At 46.0% G+C, this 21,334-nt stretch overlaps 1 protein-coding gene across 8 annotated transcripts in view; it reads left to right on the top strand.

Moving 5' to 3' along the window:
• Positions 1-21,334, top strand: part of LOC138481148 (zinc finger protein 250-like) — a 729,359-nt gene that overhangs the window by 195,419 nt on the left and 512,606 nt on the right. For all 8 annotated transcript variants that reach the window (XM_069613085.1, XM_069613086.1, XM_069613087.1 and 5 more), the window contains one exon: positions 18,353-18,485. In XM_069613085.1, the coding sequence (XP_069469186.1) occupies positions 18,353-18,485 (133 nt within the window). The remainder of the gene's footprint in view (positions 1-18,352; positions 18,486-21,334) is intronic.

The raw sequence follows: 21,334 nt of genomic DNA, 5'->3' as shown, positions 1-21,334 counted from the left end.
CACCAGAGGGCGCTCTGCTCGAGTCTGCGCCGTCAATGTCCCTCGACGGTATCAGTCGAGCGTCAACGTCATCCGCAGTATAAATGGCTCGAGCTGTGCCCATTGACCTCAGTTCCGTTTTTCCGATAGCTTTCACTTCGTATCAAGAAAACGGCGCTTCAGTTCTCGAAAATGTCTTAGTCATCGATCTCTTCCACGCCTAAAACTGGCTTCAAGAAATGTCAGAAATGCGGGAAGAAGATGTCGATAACAAATCCCCACCGAAATTGCCTCTGGTGCCTCGGTTCCGACCATCGGATAGACGAGTGCGGTTCCTGTCAGGCGATGACCAATAAAGCTATAAAGGAACATAGAGGTAAACTGGCGGTGGGGGAGGATTCCTCAAAGTCTTCTTCGAGAAGGAAGAAAGGATCGGCTGAGTCTAGTGAAAGACGTCACAAATCGAAGAAATCAAGGCCGAGGAGTAGATCTAGGAAGTCGTCGTCTTCTTCAAAAAAGTCAAAGAAAAGTTGACACCAGTCTCCCTCTTCCTCTTCTTTGACGTCTTCAGAAGAGGTTATCACCTGCCCTTCTAAACATGATTCCTCAAAGAAGTGGGAGGCCTTCAGAGCCTCAATGTTAAAAATCTTTGAGAATGCGGCCCAGACCCCCTCAAAGAAGTCTACTGAAAGCCATGTCCCTGCTCATACTAAAAGTGACAGGGGGAGATCTAAGACAAAAAGATCTGATGAAAAATCATCGAGGGCGTCGTTGAGGGAATCCTCCCCGATGCCTCACAAGAAACGCTTACCAGTGCAAAAACCGGTGGCAATCCTCGACAAAATGACATTGGATACTCATCCGCCATTAAAATCGTCATTGAAGGCTTCCTCAAAGCCTCTTTCGAGTCCAAGATGTCGTCAGGCCACTCTAAGACTCTTAAATCGAGTACTCCTTCGATGATATCGAAGGCTCCTTCGACTGAATCAAAGCCGGTACTGATGACGTCGACGCCATCAACGCCTTTGTCAACATCTTAGTTAATTCCTATTACTAAATCGACTTCTGTGTCGAAGGCAAAGTCTATGCCACCGGAGAAGATTTTTCATCAGGAAAATAGACAGGATTTTTTCAAATCCATGTCCTCTATTTATGAGGAAAAATCCTCAGAGGAGGAGGATGTTTCACTGGCTGGTGTAAAGTTTGGAACAAGGGAAGTTCCTGAGGAGCTGATTGACCCTCATTCAAAGATGGCAGACCTATATGAGTGCCTACAGACAGCAAGTGTTCTGGACACGTCTCCAGAATATGAGTTTGAAAAACCTGACCCTGCCGATCATGCAGATGGAGAACACAGGAGATTAATGAGTAGAGTAACAGAATTTATGGGATGGAACAGAAATTCCCCTACTTACTAAGACGATGACATGACGGACATCCTTTCGGGGGGACCTCAACAAGATCCCATACTTCCTTTTCACATAGCTTTGCAAAGGAAGGTGAGTACTGCATGGGAAAACCCTGAGTCGGGCTCCTGCAGTTAATAAGAAATTCACATCTAAATACAGGCCCTCTTCTTCAGACCCTGAATATTTAAGGAAACATCCATCACCTGAAAGTCTAGTGGTTCAGGTGGCCACGTCTACTAGGAATGCAACATACCCTGCAATTCCCCCGGACAGGGATGATAAAAAAAATGGAGGTCTGGTCCCGTAAGATTTTTTCTTCGGGTAGCATGGCATTGAAATCTACAAATGTAACTTGCACCCTTGCAAGATTTACATACACCCTGTGGGACTGTATGACAGCGACAGCTGAACATATCCCTGACGGTGAGGAACGGGAAGATTTCCTAGCCATGGTTAGGTATGGAAAGGAGGCTATGGGGGAATGCCTCCAATGAGGTTTGGACACTGCTGACAGCATCAGTAGGTCTATGGCATCTAGTACTGTGCTACGCATATTCGCGTGGCTGAGAAAGTCAGGTTTTGCACCGGATGTGCAGGCCAGACTTCTCAATATGCCATTTGACGGCTTGAGGTTGTTTGGCAGCAAGGCGGATGACAGTTTGGAGAAGCTGCAGACCTCTGAAGCGGCAGCAAAGTCACTTAGTGCCGCAATACGACAACTTCAACAACGCCCCTACACAGGCTCATCTTCCTGGAGGGGTCGTCCCTTTTGATTTTATTCCTCATTTGGAAAAGGAAGGGGACAGGCCAGTCAAAGAGGACAAAGGAAATTTCCTTGGGGCGAGGAAAAGCTGCTGCTGGGGCAGATCTAGCACCAACTGTCCCATCAGCCGCTACTGCAGCTGCCGCAAAGCCACTCTGAGGTTTTGACCCTCAAGACCCCGGTGGGAGGCAGAATCTTTCAGCATCTGGAAGAATGGCGGGGCATTACTTCTGATGCTTGGGCACTGGAAACAGTATCCCAACTGTGCCAAAATTCCAGACTCGCTCCTGTTGCAGGAAATTTTAACCCTGCTAGAGAAAGGTGCAATATAACATGTACCTGTAGCGGAGAGGAACAAGGTTTGGTACTCCCCATACTTTCTCATCCCAAAGAAGGACGGAGGATTGAGACCCATCTTGGACTTGAACAAGTTCCTCAGGAAGGACAAGTTCAAGATGGTTACCCTTTCTCAGATCCTTCAAGCTCTCCAACTCCAGGACTGGTTGGTATCATTGGACCTTCAGGATGCTTACTTTCATCTGCCAATCCATCTCAAGCACAGAAAGTACCTGAGGTTCGCGATTGGCAACTCTCACTATCAGTTTCGAGTTCTGCTATTCGGGTTGACCTCCGCCCGAGAGTTTTCACAAAGCTGATGGCGGTAGTGGCAGCGAGTCTCAGGAGAGGGGGAATTCACGTTTACCCCTATCTGGACGATTGGTTAATCAGGGCACGTTCTCCAGGACAAGCCCAGGAACATCTAAGCAAGACCTGCCACTTCCTACACAGACTGGGGTTCTCTCTGAATTTCAAGAAGTCAAATATGATCCCATCACAGAAACTCCAAAAATCGGAGCAGTCCTGGATACTTTCTAGGGCAAAGCCTCGCTGTTAGGCAGAAACCTGTGCAGTTCCCTCTGGGACCACTGCAAAAGATTTAGGACTACAGGTGTTTGGCAGTAAACCCACTTGGTAGCAGTCTGTACCACACAGATTCACTTGGTAGCTGTGGCTGAGCAGTCGGACTTCCCTCAAGAAGAGTTAGGCAGTATACAGAGTATTCGCAATAGGTCAAGAGCACACAATAGAACAAGTAAACACTGACCAGGGCTTGGTGTAAAAGAGATATAATTATTTATTTAAAACCACATCTAGAAAAACACACAGGCACTAATAGTAAGCAATTCAAAAACACGGTCACTAAAATATATACACTCCCTTAAAAGAATATTAGACAAGTCTTAAGTAAAGCCCCACTTATTTTCAGACAGCGGTGAGCGCTTAACATAGATGGCACTCTAATAGTTTGTTTTAAAAAGGGAGAGAAAAGCAGAGAACAAATTGAAACGGATCCCAACACTTTTTCAAGAACACAACAAGAGAAGAAGGCAAGGTAAAACCGTGAAGAGTTCAAGAGGCCGGATCCACTCTCAAACAAAATGTGTCCAAGGTCACACGGTTGCAGTGCACAAAAGTCTTGTAAAGGTTCAAAAAGGAGTTGGACCACAGAAAGGGACCAGTTAGAGGGTCAAGGCGGCCAGCCCAGTCCAGAAGGTTAAGGAGTTATTATTACCTTGTAGCAATCTTTAGAAAGGGAGGCCTGGTGGACACGGTACCTTAAAGTGGTGAGAACGCTCCAACGGGGGCAGTTGTTCCTGGCAGCGGGTGCAAATCGGTGCTTCGTCCGGGGGAAGAGAGGATCTCGTCGTGGAGGAAGACAGGAGTCCGTTGCACTGCCAGGGAAGAAACCAGCCGCAGAGTTTCTCAGGTACAAGGAGCGGTCCGGTGATTCGCGGTTCAGTGGTGAGTGGCTATCCGGCTGCCCGGGTGCTTGGCACGGGCAGTTCGACCACAAACCTTGCTGGGGTGCGAAGAAAGAAAAGAAAACTGGTTGTGCCCACCAGTCAGGGGAAGAAGCCTCTCCAGCCGGGAGATCTTCTCTGTCGTCGGGAAGTGGTGAGTCGGTTCTGCAGGGCTCCACCGGTGGTGTCGTCGTGGTAGGTCGGCTCAGCTTCTCCCTCGTCGGATTCTCAGGTCCTGTGGCGACTTCTGAAGTTCCAGTCCCCAAAGCCCTGCTTTTATGCAGAAAACCCCCATTCACTCAGCCTAGCTGTCACTCAAACATGCTAAGTGGTGAGTCGGCCGGCTCACCACTTGGGCCAATCACACAAAAGTGCGACCTGAGTTACCAAGGTAACTCGGTCCAGGGTGCCTAAACCCCCTCCCACACCCCCTGTGGTACCCAGACAGAGTGGCACCACTTTTGGAGGCTTCTGTGGAGAAGCCCGCCAAAAAGTGGAACAAAGGGCTCGACTTGGGTTGGAGTCACAGAAGAGAACACAAACGCCATTTTAGAATCGAGTCTTGGCAAAAAATACCAACCGGAGAATTAATATTAATTAAATAAACCGGCGGTATGTTTGAGGCTATGAGAATAAATTATTAAAGTTGGTAGCCTCCAACAATGGGAAAATCCCATAGGAAAATATTTGCGGTCGAATATAAAAAGTAGTTTCCACTGCCACCAGCAAAAACTCGATCAGGGGGGACGGAGACGTGCCCCCTCGACTAACAGACCCCGGGGCAATCGAATTGCCCCGACCAGTACATCCACAATATGATGGTTTGTACTGGTTTCTGTTAATAATTTGGGACTAGTAAAGCCAATGATGACTTTACATGCCCTGGGAGACAGTAGTCAGTCCCAGGGTATGGAGTCTATGGTGGGGTGTCACTATGACACCCCTGTGTTACTGCACGGAGGGTGCTGTGTAACACACATAGGAAAAAACACGAGACCCTATGGAGTAAAGGACCAAATAGCCCATAAAACACATTACCAGTCAAAGGAATATCATTAATCATGTCCAAGAGTGGGAGGAAAAGAGTCTCACTCTTGGCAGGAGGAAAAAAAAGAAACTCCAGAAATCCAGCAAAGCTGCTGGGGGACTCACTAGGTTAGGAAATTCAGCCTAAAGAGAGAATTCTCCCTAACACTCGCCTCCCGAAGAGAGAGCTCACCACATTCTGCAGATGGTAACAAAGTTCCAAAATGCCCAGCATCTGCCGGCCTTCGATTTTCTAAGGTTGCTCGGTCTTATGGCTTCCTGCATTTTTCTGGTGCCAGAGGCCAGATTGAGGATGAGATCCCTACAGTGGGCCCTCAGGACTCAATGGTCTCAATTTTCAGGGGAGATGTCAGATCTTTTGTAAGTTCTGACCAGAGTGGCACAAGATCTGCGATGGTGGGTTTGCAACGAACATATCCTCAAAGGAGAATCTTTTTGGCAACCATGGCCGGAGATAACGGTAGTGACGGATGCACGGGGTGGGGAGCCCACACCAACGAACTGGCAATCAGCGGTCGCTGGTCTCCATCGGAGTCCAAACTACACATCAACCTTTTGGAGCTGAGGGCAATCAGACTAGCGCTGAAGGTCTTTCTGCCCTCTGTAGGGGGAAAGAATGTTCTGATAATGACGGACAACACAGTGGCCATGTAGTACCTGAACAAGAGAGGAGGAGTAGGGTCAATACCACTGTGCAGAGAGGCAATGCAGCTCTGGTTCCGGGCAATACAGGAAGGAATCTCTCTAACGTCAATTCACCTAGCCGGAGAGCAGAACACAGCGGCGGACGCTCTGAGCAGGCAGAGCACAGTATCCCACAAATGGGAACTAGCTCAGGAAATCCTTCAAGAGATCTTCGCCCTTTGGGGAACCCCGCAAGTGGATCTGTTCGTGACCAGTGCCAACCAGAAGTGCGAACTGTACTGCTCAAGGGAATTGCCCCAAGAGGAGCTCTAGGAGACGCGTCCGTGGTGGACTGGGTATTTCCCCTCCTGTACGCGTTTCCACCAGTCCCCGTGATTCCTCAAGTAATCGGGAGGTTAAGAAAGTTTGGGAAATCCATGATCCTAATTGCCCCATAGCGGTGTCCTGATACAAGATATTTGCACAGCGGCCACCTGCTCATCCAAGGACAAATTTGTAAAGCACTACTCCTTAGACTCGTCTTCTTCACAGGGGGGGTCTCTTTGCAAAATCAGTAATTCATACTGTACATGATTAATATTTATGAGACACCCTCCTCCAATTCAGACTGCTTTGGGAGCCTATCTAAGATGAGGAATACGTGGGAGGACACAATCCATTTGAAGAACGAGTTACTTACGAACTGTAACGTTCTTTCGACTGGATGTTCCGCCCAGCCCTGGTCCTTCGAAGACTCCTTGGAGTCACGGGTCGAGCCCTTGAAGCTAATACCATTGACGTTGAAGCCTTCGACGCCCTCGAGGGGAAAAAAGCCCTCAGATCAGGATACACCGCCGTTTGGGTTGGAATATGGTACACCCAATGTTCCTGATGCCTTGATATCTGAGGAATCAAGAATGAGAGGTGGCCTTGACACTTCACATGAAATGGAATTTGGAAAAGCAGATCAGTCTGACCACGCTGAGGCATTTTACAGACAGTTGATGAACAAAGTAACAAGTATATTGGATGGGGCAGACCAGCTCCACCTTTTGAACAGGATGACCTTACAGACATCTTAGATAAGGGTCCCCAAACACACTGTTTTACTTTTTTTCATGTAGCCCTTCAAAAAAGGGTAAATGCTAATTGGAAGTCACTGAAGACAAGCCCCGCTGTTAATACAAATGTCACAAAAAAGTATAGGCCTTCAAGTAGTGATCCGGAATATGTTTCGAAACATCGTACTCTGAAAAGCCTTGTGGTTCAAGCTGCAACTTCCACTTCAAGACAAGCAGCATATCCTACAATACCACCAGACGGATGACGAGCTTTTTAACGCTTTAGCAAAAAAAAGATTTTCAGTCGCTAGAATGGCTTTGAAATCTGTCAATGTCACTTGTGCCCTTGCCAAATGTAACTGCACATTGTGGGATTGTATCTCTGCGGCAGCTGAGCATTGCCCTGAAGGAGAGGAGAGGGAGGGGTTTCTAAACATTGTTAAGGGTGGTTAAGATGCTATGTGTGAGTCTCTCCAATCAAGTTTGGACTCTGCCGATTAGCACAGCCATTGCGGTGAGCAGTTATATGCAGATTTGCGTGGTTGAGAAAGTCTAGGTTTGCGCTTGACGGGCAGTCGACTTCTCAACATGCCCTTTGAAGGCACTCAACTATTTGGCAGCAAGGCTGACGAGAGACTAGAGAAATTGCAGACCTCAAAAGCAGCGGCCACGTCACTCAGTGCCGCCATCAGAAAACCACAACCTTTGCACCCCAATGTACCAACTTGGAGGGCTAGGTTCTTCGCTATTGCTCCTCATTTGGAAAAGCGAGGGAACTGGCCAGTCAAAGGAGTCGAAACAAAATTCCCTTGTGGTGAACGAGGAAGAGGTTATTCAGCCGCTGCTTCAGCTGCCCTAAAACCACTGTGAGGCCTTAATCCACAGGACCCCAGTGGGAGGGAGGCTCACTCAGCATCTGGAAGAATGGTGGGGCATTACTTCTGATGCTTGGGCATTGCAAACACCTTCAGGATGCTTACTTTCATGTGCCTATCCATCAAAGGCACAGGAAGTACCTGAGGTTCGTCGTTGCCAGTTCTCATTATCAGTTTCGATTTCTGCCATTCGGACTGACCTCATTCGGAAAACCCCGAGGGTTTTCACCAAATTGATGGCAGTGGTGGCAGCCTGTGTCAGGGGGGGGGGGTTCGTGGGGATTCACATCTACCCCGACCTGGACGATTGGCTGATCAAGGCCCGTTCTCCCGAAAAGGTTCTGCAACATCTCAGCGTTACCTGCCGCACTCTCCACAGATTGGGCTTCTTCCTCAATTTCAAGAAGTCCCACATGATGCCATCCCAAAAGCTCCAATTCATCAGGGCAGTCCTAGATGCTTCCTCTGGGAAAGCCTCGCCACCCGAGGTGAGGGCTCTACACATTCAGCAGATGGTCTCCAAATTTTAGAAAGCCCAGTTTCTCACGACTTTCAATTTCTTACGTTGCTTGCTCTCATGGCATCCTGCATTTTTCTGGAGAATCTTTTTGGCAACCATGGCCAGAGATAACAATAGTTACGGATGCCTCACTCACTGGGTGGGGAGCTCATGCCAACGATCTGACTGTCAGAGGTGGTTGGTCTCTATCGGAGTCCAAACTAGACATCAGTTGTTTGCCGCTGAGGGCGATCAGACTAGCGCTGAAGGCCTTTCTGCCCTCCGTATTGGGGAAAGAATGTCCTGATAATGATGGACAACACAGTGGCCATGTACTACCCAACAAACGAGGAGGTGTAGGGTTACTACCACTGTGCAGAGAGGCAATGCAGCTCTGGTTCTGGATAATTCAAGAAGGAATCTCCCTATCGGCAATTCATCTAGCCAGAGAGGAGAACACAGTGCTGGATGCTTTCAGCAGGCAGAGTACAGTCTCCCACGAGTGGGAACTAGCTCATGAAGTCCTTCAAGAGATCTTCACCCTTTGGAGAACCCCTCCAATAGATCTGTTTGCGTCCAGTGTTAACCGGAAGTGCAAGCTGTTCTGCTCCAGGGAATTTCTGCTGAGAGGAGCTCTAGGGGACGCGTTCGTAGTGGACTGGGAGTTTCAACTGCTGTATGTTATTCCTCCAGTCCCTGTCATTCCTCACGTGATCAGGAGGTTGAGGAAGTTCAGGAAATCGATGACCCTAATTGCTATGGATTGGGCGAGGAGGACGTGGTACCCGGACCTTTACCGACATGTCCATATGCCCTCCAATTCGTCTTCCACAAAGAGCGGACCTTCTCTCGCAAGAGTATGGTCGGGTTCTCCATCCAGCAGTCAAGACACTCAATCTTCAAGCAAAGTTTCTGCAAGGTTGATTTGGACCTCCCGGAACACGTGATGGAGATTTTGTTTTCCCCCAGAAAACCAGCAACAGAACTCTGTATCGCTGCCGTTGGAACAAGTTCTGCAGCTGATGCAGAGAGAAGAATGTGGACCCTTTCCTATTCGATACACCTATGGTGTTGTCATTTCTACGCTATCTGGCTAATCTGGGGCTCCAGATTGGCGCTGTGAAAGGTTATTTGGCAGCGCTTTAGATTTTTAAGCACACATCTCAACAAACATCCTATTTTAAGATGGGTCTGGTTATTCAATTTTTAAAAGGGCTCACTAATGTGTTCCCACCAGTACCTTTTGTGGTCCCTGTTTGGTATTTAAATCTTATATTAAAGTTCCTCATGTGTGCTCAGTTTTAGCCACTTCACTCTTTCCCATTCAGGCTACTTACATTGAAAACAATTCTGTTAACTGCTTTAACATCTGCCCGCAGGGTGAGCAAATTACAAGACTTATCATGTAAGCCACCGTTTATGACTTTTTACAAAGACAAAGTTGTGTTGAGAGTCAGACCTACCTTTCTACTGAAAGTGGGTTTGTATTTTCATGTTACACAAATTGTATTGCCAACTTTTTACCCTCCACCTCACTCTAATAAGGAGGATGAAAGACTGCACAGACTAGACCCTAAAAGAGCTTAAAGCTTCTACATTTCACATCTCGCTAAACTAAGACATGCTAATGTTAATGATGTTAATGTTAAATGATCAACTGAGTGGTCCCCTGGCGGCTCTGAAACGGGAAGGGGGGTGAGTTACTGGGAGTAAGCGGGAAAAGTGCAAGATAGCATTGATGTGCGGTTGGCAGCCCCAAAACGGTTAACACCATTCGCTGGGCTTGGGGTACTTTCTGGTCGGTAGACTTTGTGTGCCGTTGTGCAAGTCTATGTGAGGTTTGTTTTGTTGTTGAGGTGTAGTGAAGTGTGTGTGGCTTGTTGTGGTATAGGGTTGTGTTTGTGTCTGGTTAGAGTTTGAGAGGTGTAGGCGGAGGGTTGAAATTGTTAGTGGATTGGTTATTGGCATCGTTGTCTATACGTGATGTGCTGAATTTCCACCTTCTTTCTTGGTGTGGCACAAGAACATCACTGCATGTCTATCTAGCTCCGGCACCAGCCGATATTCACTATCCCTTCCATAAATGACGCTAGCCAATATTCACAACTGTGCCCAAATTCGGCCCCAGCCCACCATTGGAACCTCTCTATGTGTGCGGTTAGCTGGTATTCGCAATTCCATCCTAATCTGGCCTCGGTTGCATTCACAATGCAGTCCGGACATGATTTCGCTCAACAACCGCTACTCTATCCAGATGTGGCAATGGTCAGCATTCGCAATCCCACGCAGTTGCTCACACAGGCTATCGGTCACAACCCTGTCATCCAAGCAAGGTACATGCCAACACTCGTAGCTGCATCTAGGCGCGGCATCTGCCATCATTCACAACTCCGTCCGGGCTCTGCGCATGGTAATGTCCACAGCTCTGTCCAGAAATGGCAACTGCTAACATTCATAATTGGCACTTGGTAGCGTTCATGGAGTGGGTGAGGTTGTAGGATGGAATTGGGCAGCTGTGTTAATTCTGTCCTCATGGGGTTGTCGCTTGTGTCCTATTTAACCTAGCTTTGTCTTTATTGTAAGACTTTTCCCTTAGTCATTTCTGGGTGTTGTCTGTGTCATCCTAATTTCTGCCAACCTGTTCTCTGTGTTTCCTGTTTGGGTGTTTAGTTTCAATTTGTTTCTGTGGTGTTGAAGAGCCAGGTTTTTAGTAGTTTTCTGAATTGTAGGTGGTCTTTGGTGTTTCTTATTTCTTCCGGGATGTTGTTCTAGAGTTCTGCGGCCAGGTGGGAGAAGGAGGAGCCTCCTAGTTTTTTCTTGATGGATGGTTTTGGCTCCAGGCGGATTTCATTTCTTTATCTGAGGAGTCTCGTTGGCTTGTAGATTATTTTCTTTTGTAGGAATTCAGCTCCCTATCCGCTGATTGCCCTGTGTGGTATGCACATTGTTTTGAAGGTGATGCGATGTTTGACTGGAGCCAATGTAGTATTTTTAGAGCTGGAGTGATGTGGTCTCTTCTGGTTAGTTTGAGGAGGAGTCTGGCTGCTGCATTTTGGATGTATTGTAGTTTCTTCAGGAGGTATTCTGGCATCCTGAGGTAGAGGCTGTTTGCGTAATCGATTCTTGACATGATGTGGGCGACGATTGTGAGTGTTTTGTGGGTGAAGGAGAGGAAAGATAGGATTCTTCTTGTTGTGTGAAGGAGGAAGAAACATTTCTTGATTATTGCGTTTATTTGTTGTTCTAAGGTTAGGGTGTTGTCCATCAGGACTCCCAGATTTTTAACTACCTTAGATGGTGCGGGCGCGGTTCCCATTTCCGTCGGCCAGGGAATGTATGTGTTATCTTGGCTTTTGGATATAATCAAGATTTATGTCTTTCCTGGGTTGATTTCAAGTTGTTGGCGTTCATCCAGTTAAAGACTTCTTTTAGACACTCAGTTAGGGTTGAGTGATCGGCTTGAGTGTCTTCGATTTTGTAGATGATTGGAGTGTCGTCTGCCTAGTTGTAGCATGCGATTTTGTATTTTTTGAAGATTCTAATTACTGGAGTCTGGTAGATGTTGAAGTATAGTGGTGATAGTGATGATCCCTTTGGTACTCCAGTCGTAAACTCGTGGAGTAGATTTGAAGGGTTTTATCCATACGGTTTCTGTTCTGTCTGCTATGAATGATTTAATCCAGAGTAGGGCCATATCCGTTATACCTATATCATCCAATCTTTTGCTTAGGGTGTCATGGCTTACTGTGTCGAAAGCTGCGGAGAGGTCGAGCAGAATCAGAGCTGAGGTTGTGTTGGAGTCTGCGTTTGTTTTTAGGTCATCCCAGATGGATAGTAGTGCCGATTCTGTTCCTCTTGCGGGTCTGAAACCGACTTGTGCTTGGTCTGGAAAGTGGTGTTCTTCTACATGTTCTTAGGTTAATTTGTATACGTAAGTGTAAGGGTAGTTTTGGAGTTTGTGCTGTGGCTCTTCGTTAGGTCTGGTTGGTTGAGTGTTGTGGTTGGTTTGTCTGTTTTGTATGATTTGTCGGATGTCGTTGATTTTGTTCTTGAAATGGTCTGCCAAGTCTTTGGAGTGTTGTCGCAACCAGGTGGGTTTCTCATTTCTTATATGATGTTGAACATTTCTTTTGGTGTGTTGTTGGCATTGGTGATTCTGTCATTATAATGCCTTCTCTTTGCCTTTTGAATTTCCTTCTTGTAGGCGCAGATTTGTTTCTGGAACAGTGTTTTCTTGTATTGGTTGTACTCTTTCCTCCATTCCAGTTCCATCTTCTTGTTGTTCTTTTTCATGGTGCTTATTAGTGGGGTGAACCATTTTGCCGTTGCTCTTTTTTTTGAGAGGGTAAATGGTTTTTCTGGGGCGATGTTTTCAATTGTGTCAGCAATCCATTTGTGGAGTAGCTCGGCTTTCCTGTCTAGGTCTGCCAGCTCTAGTTCTGTAGTTGAAGCTTTGGTCATCTCCAGTTGTTCCATTAAGTTGCTTGCTTTGATAGTTTTCCAGTTTATTTTTGTGATGGTTGTAAGCTTGGGGGGACTTGAGTTGGTAGTGTGATCACGAACGGGATGATGAGATGGTCGCTCCACAGTATATGTATTGGTGGTGCTGTGGTGATATGTTTTTTTTGGGCGAAGATTGCGTCAGGGGTGTGTCCTGAGTGTTTTGCCCCTTGACCAACTGTTGTAGTTTCATGGTTGTTAGTTGCCCAATTAGTGGGTTTTGGGAGTTGGTGTGTTTTTCTTCGAACCAGATGTTGAAGTCCCCGAGGATTATCAGATGTTCGTGCTCAATGGCTATGTTGGTGATGGCTTCTATGAAGTTGTCGATGAAGGTTGCATCGTATGTCGGTGGTCTGTAAACCAGGATGAATGTGATGTTTGTTTTTTGGATTCGCTGACGGGTGTACTACCATGGTTTTGCAGTTGATGATGTTTTTATTTTCAGGTGTCCTTTGAATGCAATTGCGATGCCTCCTCCTTTTTTGTTTTCCTGTTTATCTGAAGGCATTTGAAGTTGGTGGGGAGGCAGCTCTGGTGTGTGATTTTATAGTTTTCATCGAGCCATGTTTCTGTTATCAATAGTATGTCAATGCCGTTGTCGCAGAGAACGTCAAAGATTTCTGTCTTGTGTTTTGACATGGATCTTGCGTTTATCAGGTTGCAGTGGATTTTAAAGGTGTAGTTTGCTTTGTGTTTTAGTGTTGGCGTTGTCTTCTGACTGGTGTTGCGATTTCCTTCTAAGTCAATCTCTTGTTGTGGTGTTGGTACAGTTGTGTCTGCGTCATCGAAAAGCTCTTCTAGGTTCAGTCTTGGGTTTTTGTTTCCATAAAGTCTTCTAAATCTTGACGCTGTCGAGTAGGCGGTCCTCTTGTTTTGGTGATGTAAGGTGTTAGTGCGTCGATTCTGTTCTTGTTATTTCTAGTAGTGTCCGTTCTTCTTCTGTGTGGTTGTGTTTGGTTGTCTGTTGATTTGTATGTTGGGTTGGCTCGTTCTGGTGGATGGTTATTTGTAAGGTATCGAGTTAGGTAGGGGGATTTTTCTCTTTTTCCGGTGTTCGTTCTGTTGTTGTTCCTGTCCGTGGGAGTGTGTTCTGCAGTTGTAAGTCTTCGTCGGTGTTCAGTTGTGTTTGTTCTTGCTGCTCTCTGTCTTTGTCTTTCCTATGGTCCAGTTCGTGTGCGTGGCATTTTTGAGCTTGCGCGTTTGTGGTTTTTTTCCCCTCCTTTACGGTTTGTTGATGGTGAGTTGGTCTTTTGCTTTGGTCCGGCTGTCTTGCAGTGTTGTACCGGGTTATGAGGAATTGTCCGGTCCAAGTTTTAGCTCGGTCTGTAGGGTGGTATAGTCAAGTGATAAAGCTGGGTGTTCAGTCGATGTCTCGAGTTAGGTAGGGGAGGATTACTAGGGTTATATTGCTAGGATATACCAGTGGCCGTCCCTAATGTGAGTTTCCCTGGCTGTGGGATGCAATTTGGATACCGGACAATGTAATTTGAAACAGGACACAGCTAGATTTGAGAGCCCCGTATAGTGGGAGAGAGAGGCCTACAGCCAACAATGCAACTTGAGACAGGACACATCTAGACCCAAGAGTCCTGTACAGTGGGAGAGAGGCTTACACCTAAGAATGCAATTTGAGTATCAGCCTATACACAGTTAGAGCCTAACAATGCAATTTGGGTACCAGCCTGGCACAGCTATAGTAGAGTTTCTTGTATAGTGGGAGAGGGGCCCACACCCAACAATACAATTCGAGTACCAGCCTATACACAGTTAGAGCCTAACAATGCAATTTGGGTACCAGCCCGGTACAGCTAGATTTGAGAGCCCCGCACAGTGGGAGAGAGGCCCACACCCAACAATGCAATTTGAGTAACAGCCTACACACGGTTAGAGCCCAACAATGCAACTTGGGTACCAGCCCAGGCACAGCTAGATTTGAGAGCCCTTTATAGTGCGAGAGAGGCCTACGCCTAACAATACAATTTGAGTACCAGCCTATACACAGTTAGAGCCTAGCAATGCAATTTGAGTACCAGCCTATACGCTTGCTGGGGGTGTAGCGTAGTATATTAAGTACAGTACTAACTTGGAGGCTCAATCTATTAATCATCTTACTGTTCCAAAGTATGCAGAATTGTTGTGTGGCAGGGCTTCCGGAGTAGAGTGATTGCTATACTCCCCACTCTGGTCTCTCCTATCTTGTTCGTTGCTGCTGGTTGATGGCTGGCCACTGGCCTCCCCTGTGGACACCCGCTGACACTCTCTGGAGCCGCCTCTGTTGGAGCCTCTAGCCAGGGGCTGGAACGGGTAGAGGGCCGCCCTGGGAGGGTCACTCATGACCACCCAGTGCTCCAATCAGGGGAGGTGGAAAGGCTAGGGAGGTCGGGTAGGGGACTAGGGGCAAGGCTGCACACGGGCTCTGGGGTTGTTAACAGGGCCCAAAACCAAATTCAAAGTGGTCCGGGAGGGTCGCTGAGGCGGCAAAGGCTCACCTGCTGCAGATGATGGAGTGGGGCACCAGCACAGTGCTAGCTCTTCGCCACTACGATACCAGCACTTGGATGGTCCAATCAGGGGAGGTGGCCGGGCTAAGGAAGTGGGAGGGAGCGCACGGCGGGGAAATGGAGGTCGGGGAGGGGGCTAGGGGCAAGGCTGCACACAGGCGCTGGGGCTGTTAACAGGGCCCAAAACCAAATTCAAAGTGGCCGGGAGGGTCTCTAAGGCGGCAAAGGCTCACCTGCTGCAGGATCAACTTTTTGTCGGTTACGTCAGCATAAATTGGGTCTGGCAGTTACTAAGAAGACTTTATCCCGGTGGATAATTCTATGTATTACAGAATGCTATAGTCTAGCTGGGAAAGAAGCCCTGGTCGGCTTGCGAGCTCACTACACAAGGGGCTGGGCTAATTCATCTGCCTTACAAAGAGGGGTGCCGATTCAGGTCATCTGTGCGGCAGCTACTTGGTCGTCTGTTCAAACCTTCAGAAAGTACTATTGCCTTGACTCTGCGTCAGTGCAGGAGGGGGCGGGATTTGGAAAGGCTGTGCTCCACAGCATTCATGACAAACATTGGCATTTTTTATTGGCTTCTGAACATTCTTGCTCCCTCCTCCATTATCATACTGCTTTGGGAGTCTATCAAAAGATGAGGAATACGTGGGATGAGGAATACGTGGGAGTATATAATCCATTCGACGAGCAAGTTACTTATCCTTGGTAACGTTCTTTCGACTGGATGTTCCTCCCACGTATTCCTCATCGCTTCTCCCATCCTACCCCACAGTGCATTACACTTTTCGTTCCTTGAGCGTCTGATTTCTTTTGACCTCACTAATGCCGATTATACTGTGGGTGGTCGGCAAAAAAAAGTGAAGTAATGGGTCGCAGTGCGTGCTATTTATACTATTGATGACGTCAACTTCGAGAGGGGTCTGAGGCCCTCGAAGGACATTGAGTTGACAACGCACAGCGCCTCCTACCGCTAAAATAATTCTGAGCTGGTGTTGGAAGAGGAGATATCATAAGATGATGAGTAGATGGGAGGCACATCCAGTCAAAAGAACGTTACCAGGGCTAAGTAACTTGTTCTTCTCGGCTCCCTACAAATGGGTCATGCATCGTTGCCCCCATCCTGGAATTCCTGTGTAGGTATTCCATGCATTCAGGACTCTAAACTGCAGTGTCAGGCTGCAGCTCTCCATAACTGTGGAGGACTAGGTTGCTCAAACTCTTATTCATTTAGGTTTTAAAACGTCTTGGTTTTCTCCACATGGGCTTTGCACTTGTGTTCGTAGGGACTGAGCCTGTAAAAAAAATATTTCGAAAGCACTAGCAGTGGGTTTTTGCAGAGGAGATATATGAAATAGCTCTGTACACCAACATAGCAGGCAAACCGTTGGCTCGGTGTTGGGGCATTATTAACAATCTCTGGTGATATACTTTCAGAGCTTTCACTCCCCTGGGATCTTCACCACCACTATGGGCATATTACCACGCCTTGGTGCAAGTGGCGAACATGCAGAATCCCACTCCATCCACACTCTGGAAAGCACATTGGGTAGCGGCACGACCAACCCAGTTTCTGGCGGCTCATCCAACCCTCACATAATATGGAGAGTTCATTCAAGTCGCCATACCATACCATACCACTCTACAGGAGTTCAACACTGCCCCTATGAAAATACTAAAAAATGTAAAAGCAAAATCGTTCATAAGGAGCAAAATCCTTTGAACCAACAGAGACATTGATTAAGATAAGTATTGAATTTGAGACCTATTAAAAGCTTGAAGCCAATACCAACCGCTCCAACACCACAATCTTGATCCAATGCATGCCAATAATTTTTCAGGATGAGGTATCTGACCTATCAAGAGACGAAAATAATCCCCATAAACCAATGACAAGAAGCCAAACTTGTCTCACCTCCCAAGTGGCAGGATTTCATTGTTTAGCCCTTTTTCTTCACTTTCATCACTGCAGTTCTTGTAATTGTGCTAGAAGACATTCTGAGTCTGAGCATGCCATGCAAACGTCTTGAGACAACATTGTTGTCTTATAATGCACATTAAGAGTTGTATACTTAAACATCCTGCCAGCAGTGGGTTGTCAAAATGTCTTTGTTTTTCATAGAGTACCCAGACTATGGGCATTTTGAAGCCTCCAGGTGACTTTGACTCACTCTGGGGGAGTGACCGGGGTGAGCAGGGGGCCGAGTACGCCCAGATGGGCCCTGGGATTCAGATGAGCAGAGCAATCAATTGAAGAGGGAGGAAAAGGAAGACTGATATAAAAATCCACGGGAACCAAAATTAGTTGAGCGTTCGGGTGAAGTCAGGTGGAGTGGAGGCAGACCGAGAGATCAGGTGGAAGGAGGACGGTGGAGAGGAGCATTGCAGAGATTGTGCTGAAGCTTGTTGCAGGTGAGGTGTTGGTAGTGGGCGAGAGTGGTACCTGGTTGGCGAGTGAGGTGGTGAATGAATGAATCAATGTGTGGTAGATCGTGTAAGAGGTTAGGTAGTTGATTGATTGAGAGCAAGATGAGGGGAGAGGAGAGCATAGACGGGAGAGTAGAGCAGAGAGTACAACACAGAGGTGAGAGGAGAGTATACAGGAGAGGGTGAGGAAAGAAGACCTGAACGAGTGTGAACATTCAAAGCATAGAAGAGCAAGAGTGGAAACACTGACCCTGGAGGGAGTGAGGCAGGACGATAGAGGGATAGAATAGAGAGAGTAGTACTAGCAAGAGGAAAGAAAGAGAGCAACTGAGGAAAAGGCTGAACCCGAGTGTCAGACACTTGCGCACTAGAAACCTCATTGTTGCACTGTGAAACCTGGGGAGTATTAGGTTGGGGCATCTCGAGACAATCTTCAGAGGGAGCCAGATAGGTGAGGCTTTTTGTCTTTATGTCCTCACCAATAGCTAGCCACAAATAGTAGGTGTTATGATCACAAGTTGGAAAATATGGGGTTTAGGGACACCTTGGTTAGGATGAAGGGAGTCTGCTCCAGGTTGCGGGAGGGAAGCACGCTAGTGGACCTTGCCTACGCCCTGAAGGGAATAAAAAATGCTTAAAAGGCATCTGGATGGGTGTTAGTGAAACAGAAGATATACCTCTGCATTGACCATTCAGCTAAAAGTGGTGGTAGCATTTATAGATCATTACGTGTGGTTTATGATCATAATAATCACTGAATGTAATTTCATGTGCTTGTCTGTCTAGTTTTTACCATCCTTTTGAATGCACAAAAATACATCTTGGCTCTTTTGCAACACTCCTGATGGGCTGCTTGTTTCAGGTTTCACAGACATGCCGTGAAATTGCTGCCAGCTTCTCTGAAGATGAATTGGAAACTTTTAAAGAAAGGCTAGACGTGGATTACCAGAATGTCAGTATGGAAGCCACTGACCATTCAATGTGCTCATCGAAAGGTACACAAATGAAGCAGGGCATGATTTTATTTATTAGTTTTGTAACGCGTTACATATAGAAAGAGAAACCAATTCCTTGCGCTTTTAGGGAAGATCAAGCAGTGAAATGTTAAGGGGAAGGGAAGAAACAGAAAAAGGGTTAGGAGCATAACAGTCAAGGTTAGCACTAACTGTCTTAACATCTAAAGCTACATATATGATTCTGGTAGGTTGGAGATCATGTATGTGATCCTAATATAGAAGATTGCAACAGAAAGAAGCTTTATCCAAGAGCATTGCAATCAAAGGTAAGTGTTACTTAGTGGGCCAAATTACTCTAATTCAGGGGGAAAGTAATGATTTGATAGGCCTCTGACTCAAGTACTTGAGTAATTACATGTAATAGCTGACTCATGCGTTAGTCACAGGGTTTAAAGATCTTTGGTAATGAAGATTTGTTACACTAGTCCAGAATCAAATTATTTATTGTGCTTTGCATTAAAGGATACACAACTTTTAATAGGGGTGAAAAGTATAATACTAAATGCGTAATCCTCTAGAAAACCTATTTACAATATTATTACTTTATATAAATCAGTATTTGTAGAGTTAAACACATGTTGTCTGTGTTTTGTTTCATCCTTCCCTGGCCCTCTTTTATAGTTAGTTTGGTACTTGGGTCTCCAGAAGGAGCCTTATTTATTATTTAGTAAGGTCAGCAACAGAAAACACGTTGGGGAGTTTTCTACTTGTTTCTTAAATCTTTGAATTGGATGCCTTCAAAACGTAGCCTTGGCCAAACCTGCGAACAGCCATTAATCGTACTGGACATAGACAAGTAGTTAAAGTTGTTTTTTTAGCAGCGTCACTTTGAAGCCAATCGGCATATACAGTATCAGCATTGGATGTTTTTCCCCACTCAAGCATGTGGTGAAAAGCTGAAAGTTGTAAAAAGTGAAACATAGATATGTTTACAATGGGAAGGGCAAATAAATAAATGGGGTTTGTTAATGAGTCTAAAATACAGCCTGCTTGTAATGGTGTCCATCGTAAAGCGGGGGACAAGGCAATGTATATCTGTGGAACTACACACAAGAAAGAGTAGCTATTAGCATTGTGTGAATCACTCTTGGTACACAGGGTGTTTCAGCATCTGAGATATTTGGTTGTGCATATCTGCACTCAGGCGCAACCCACGCATCCACATATAATGTCGTTCTTTGCGCGACTGAAGCATTCTAGACACCAGTTACTGGTGTTGTTGCAGATCACCCATGATGTGGGTCAAATGCTGGAAGGGTAAAACGTGTCACAGTATTTGAGCAGCAATGTTCTGCACCAGCCGTAGCATCACAGGCCAGCACAAAGGAAGAGCTTTGCTTATGGTTTTCCGGTACAGTAAAAGCATCAAAATAAAAGTATTGGCTAATTAGTCCAAGCCCCTAGACAAGAGAGCACGCGATCTTCTGGATACTGAAAAAGCTAACTTTAACTGCTGTAACTTGTGCACAGAAATGTGTTGCAACAGGATGCTCCAAGGTTGTCCACTTTAGTAACAGAAAGATATCACATGCCTATAATGGCACCTTCGTTATCCCTGTCCTCGTTTCAGTAACCCACAATTATTTATTTATTTTATTTGTGATTTGGTTTAAAAGTAAACCTTAACTTATTTATTGTGTAAGGTTAAAAGAAAAAGAGAAACAAAAAAAGAAAACAGCAAATCACATTCCCACAATTCGTAGATTTGACAAATTCCATAATTGGAAACGGTAGAGGTCCCAAATGATTCCAAGTTAAAATTAGACCAATAAGTCTGTCAAATTTAAGCAGTAAAACGAATTAAAGAGGAAGAATTAAACATTAGTTCATATAGTTGCACTTTGAAAATGTCCTACTAAAAAGTTAATGTATCTGGAAGAAATTTCCAGCACAATCTTATGGTTGCGATTGCCAAGGACAACCGATAGCCAAAGGTATTATTATTTTCATCTTGATGGATTTACATTTTTGATATCTTGTCTCCATCCAAGCGGCCGATTCGGGCAAGCAAGTGCTCAGGGACTCCAGGACATCTCTGGGTTGCTATGGGAAGAGTCCTGCATCCGGATGATGTCATCAGTGAAACCGTGATCTGCAGAATGTCCACAGCTGTCTGGTCATCTCCCATTTACTGTTCAATGTTTTTGCCAAATACTGTAGAACCCCCAGACTGTCCTGTAATTGATCGGAACCCATGTGCAACTCCTGTGTTGAGCATGGATTCAGAAAAAGGAGCACCATTAAGGAACAGTTACCCCAAACCTTTCCTGGTCTCAGAGATAGGCCAGCAATGTGAAATAGTCAACAGTGTTAAAGGCCATTGGTGCATCCAAAATGACTAGGACTGAAATTCAGCTCTTTTTCCTTCGCGAATCATGCCATGGAGACCAGGACAGATTCGGTTCCATGACAGATTCCCAACTTGGATTGTGAGGCACCTAAGAATCCAGACACTTTCAGACAATTTTCCAGCTAAGTAAACACCACCTTCTCCAAAAATGTTCCTCAGAATGGAAGATTGTAAATAGGGCAGATGTTGTCAAGAACATCTTTATCAAATACTTGTCTTTTTAAGGAGAGTTCAGACCAATGCCTTTTCCCTCAGTGATGTGTACAGTCCCATCAGACTTGTTCATCTCCATCAGCTAGACCACTTCAGTTCCAAAGTCCAAAGGTCTATTGAGGGAGAACGGATAGGCATGGCAAGGTTCCATATTGGAAATAGTTCAACTAGGGTTCAATCAAGGGTGTTTGGTGTTGGTGACAGGGCAAAACCATCCATGACAACATTTACTTTAGGATTGAGACTGGGCTAATGCCAGCGTGAA

The sequence above is a fragment of the Ambystoma mexicanum genome, chromosome 5p (assembly GCF_040938575.1).
Source record: "Ambystoma mexicanum isolate Mex_15411 chromosome 5p, UKY_AmexF1_1, whole genome shotgun sequence".
Taxonomy (NCBI): Eukaryota; Metazoa; Chordata; class Amphibia; order Caudata; family Ambystomatidae; genus Ambystoma; species Ambystoma mexicanum.
The sequence above is the reverse complement of the archived record's forward strand: the minus strand, read 5'-3'. Positions and strand labels throughout refer to the sequence as shown.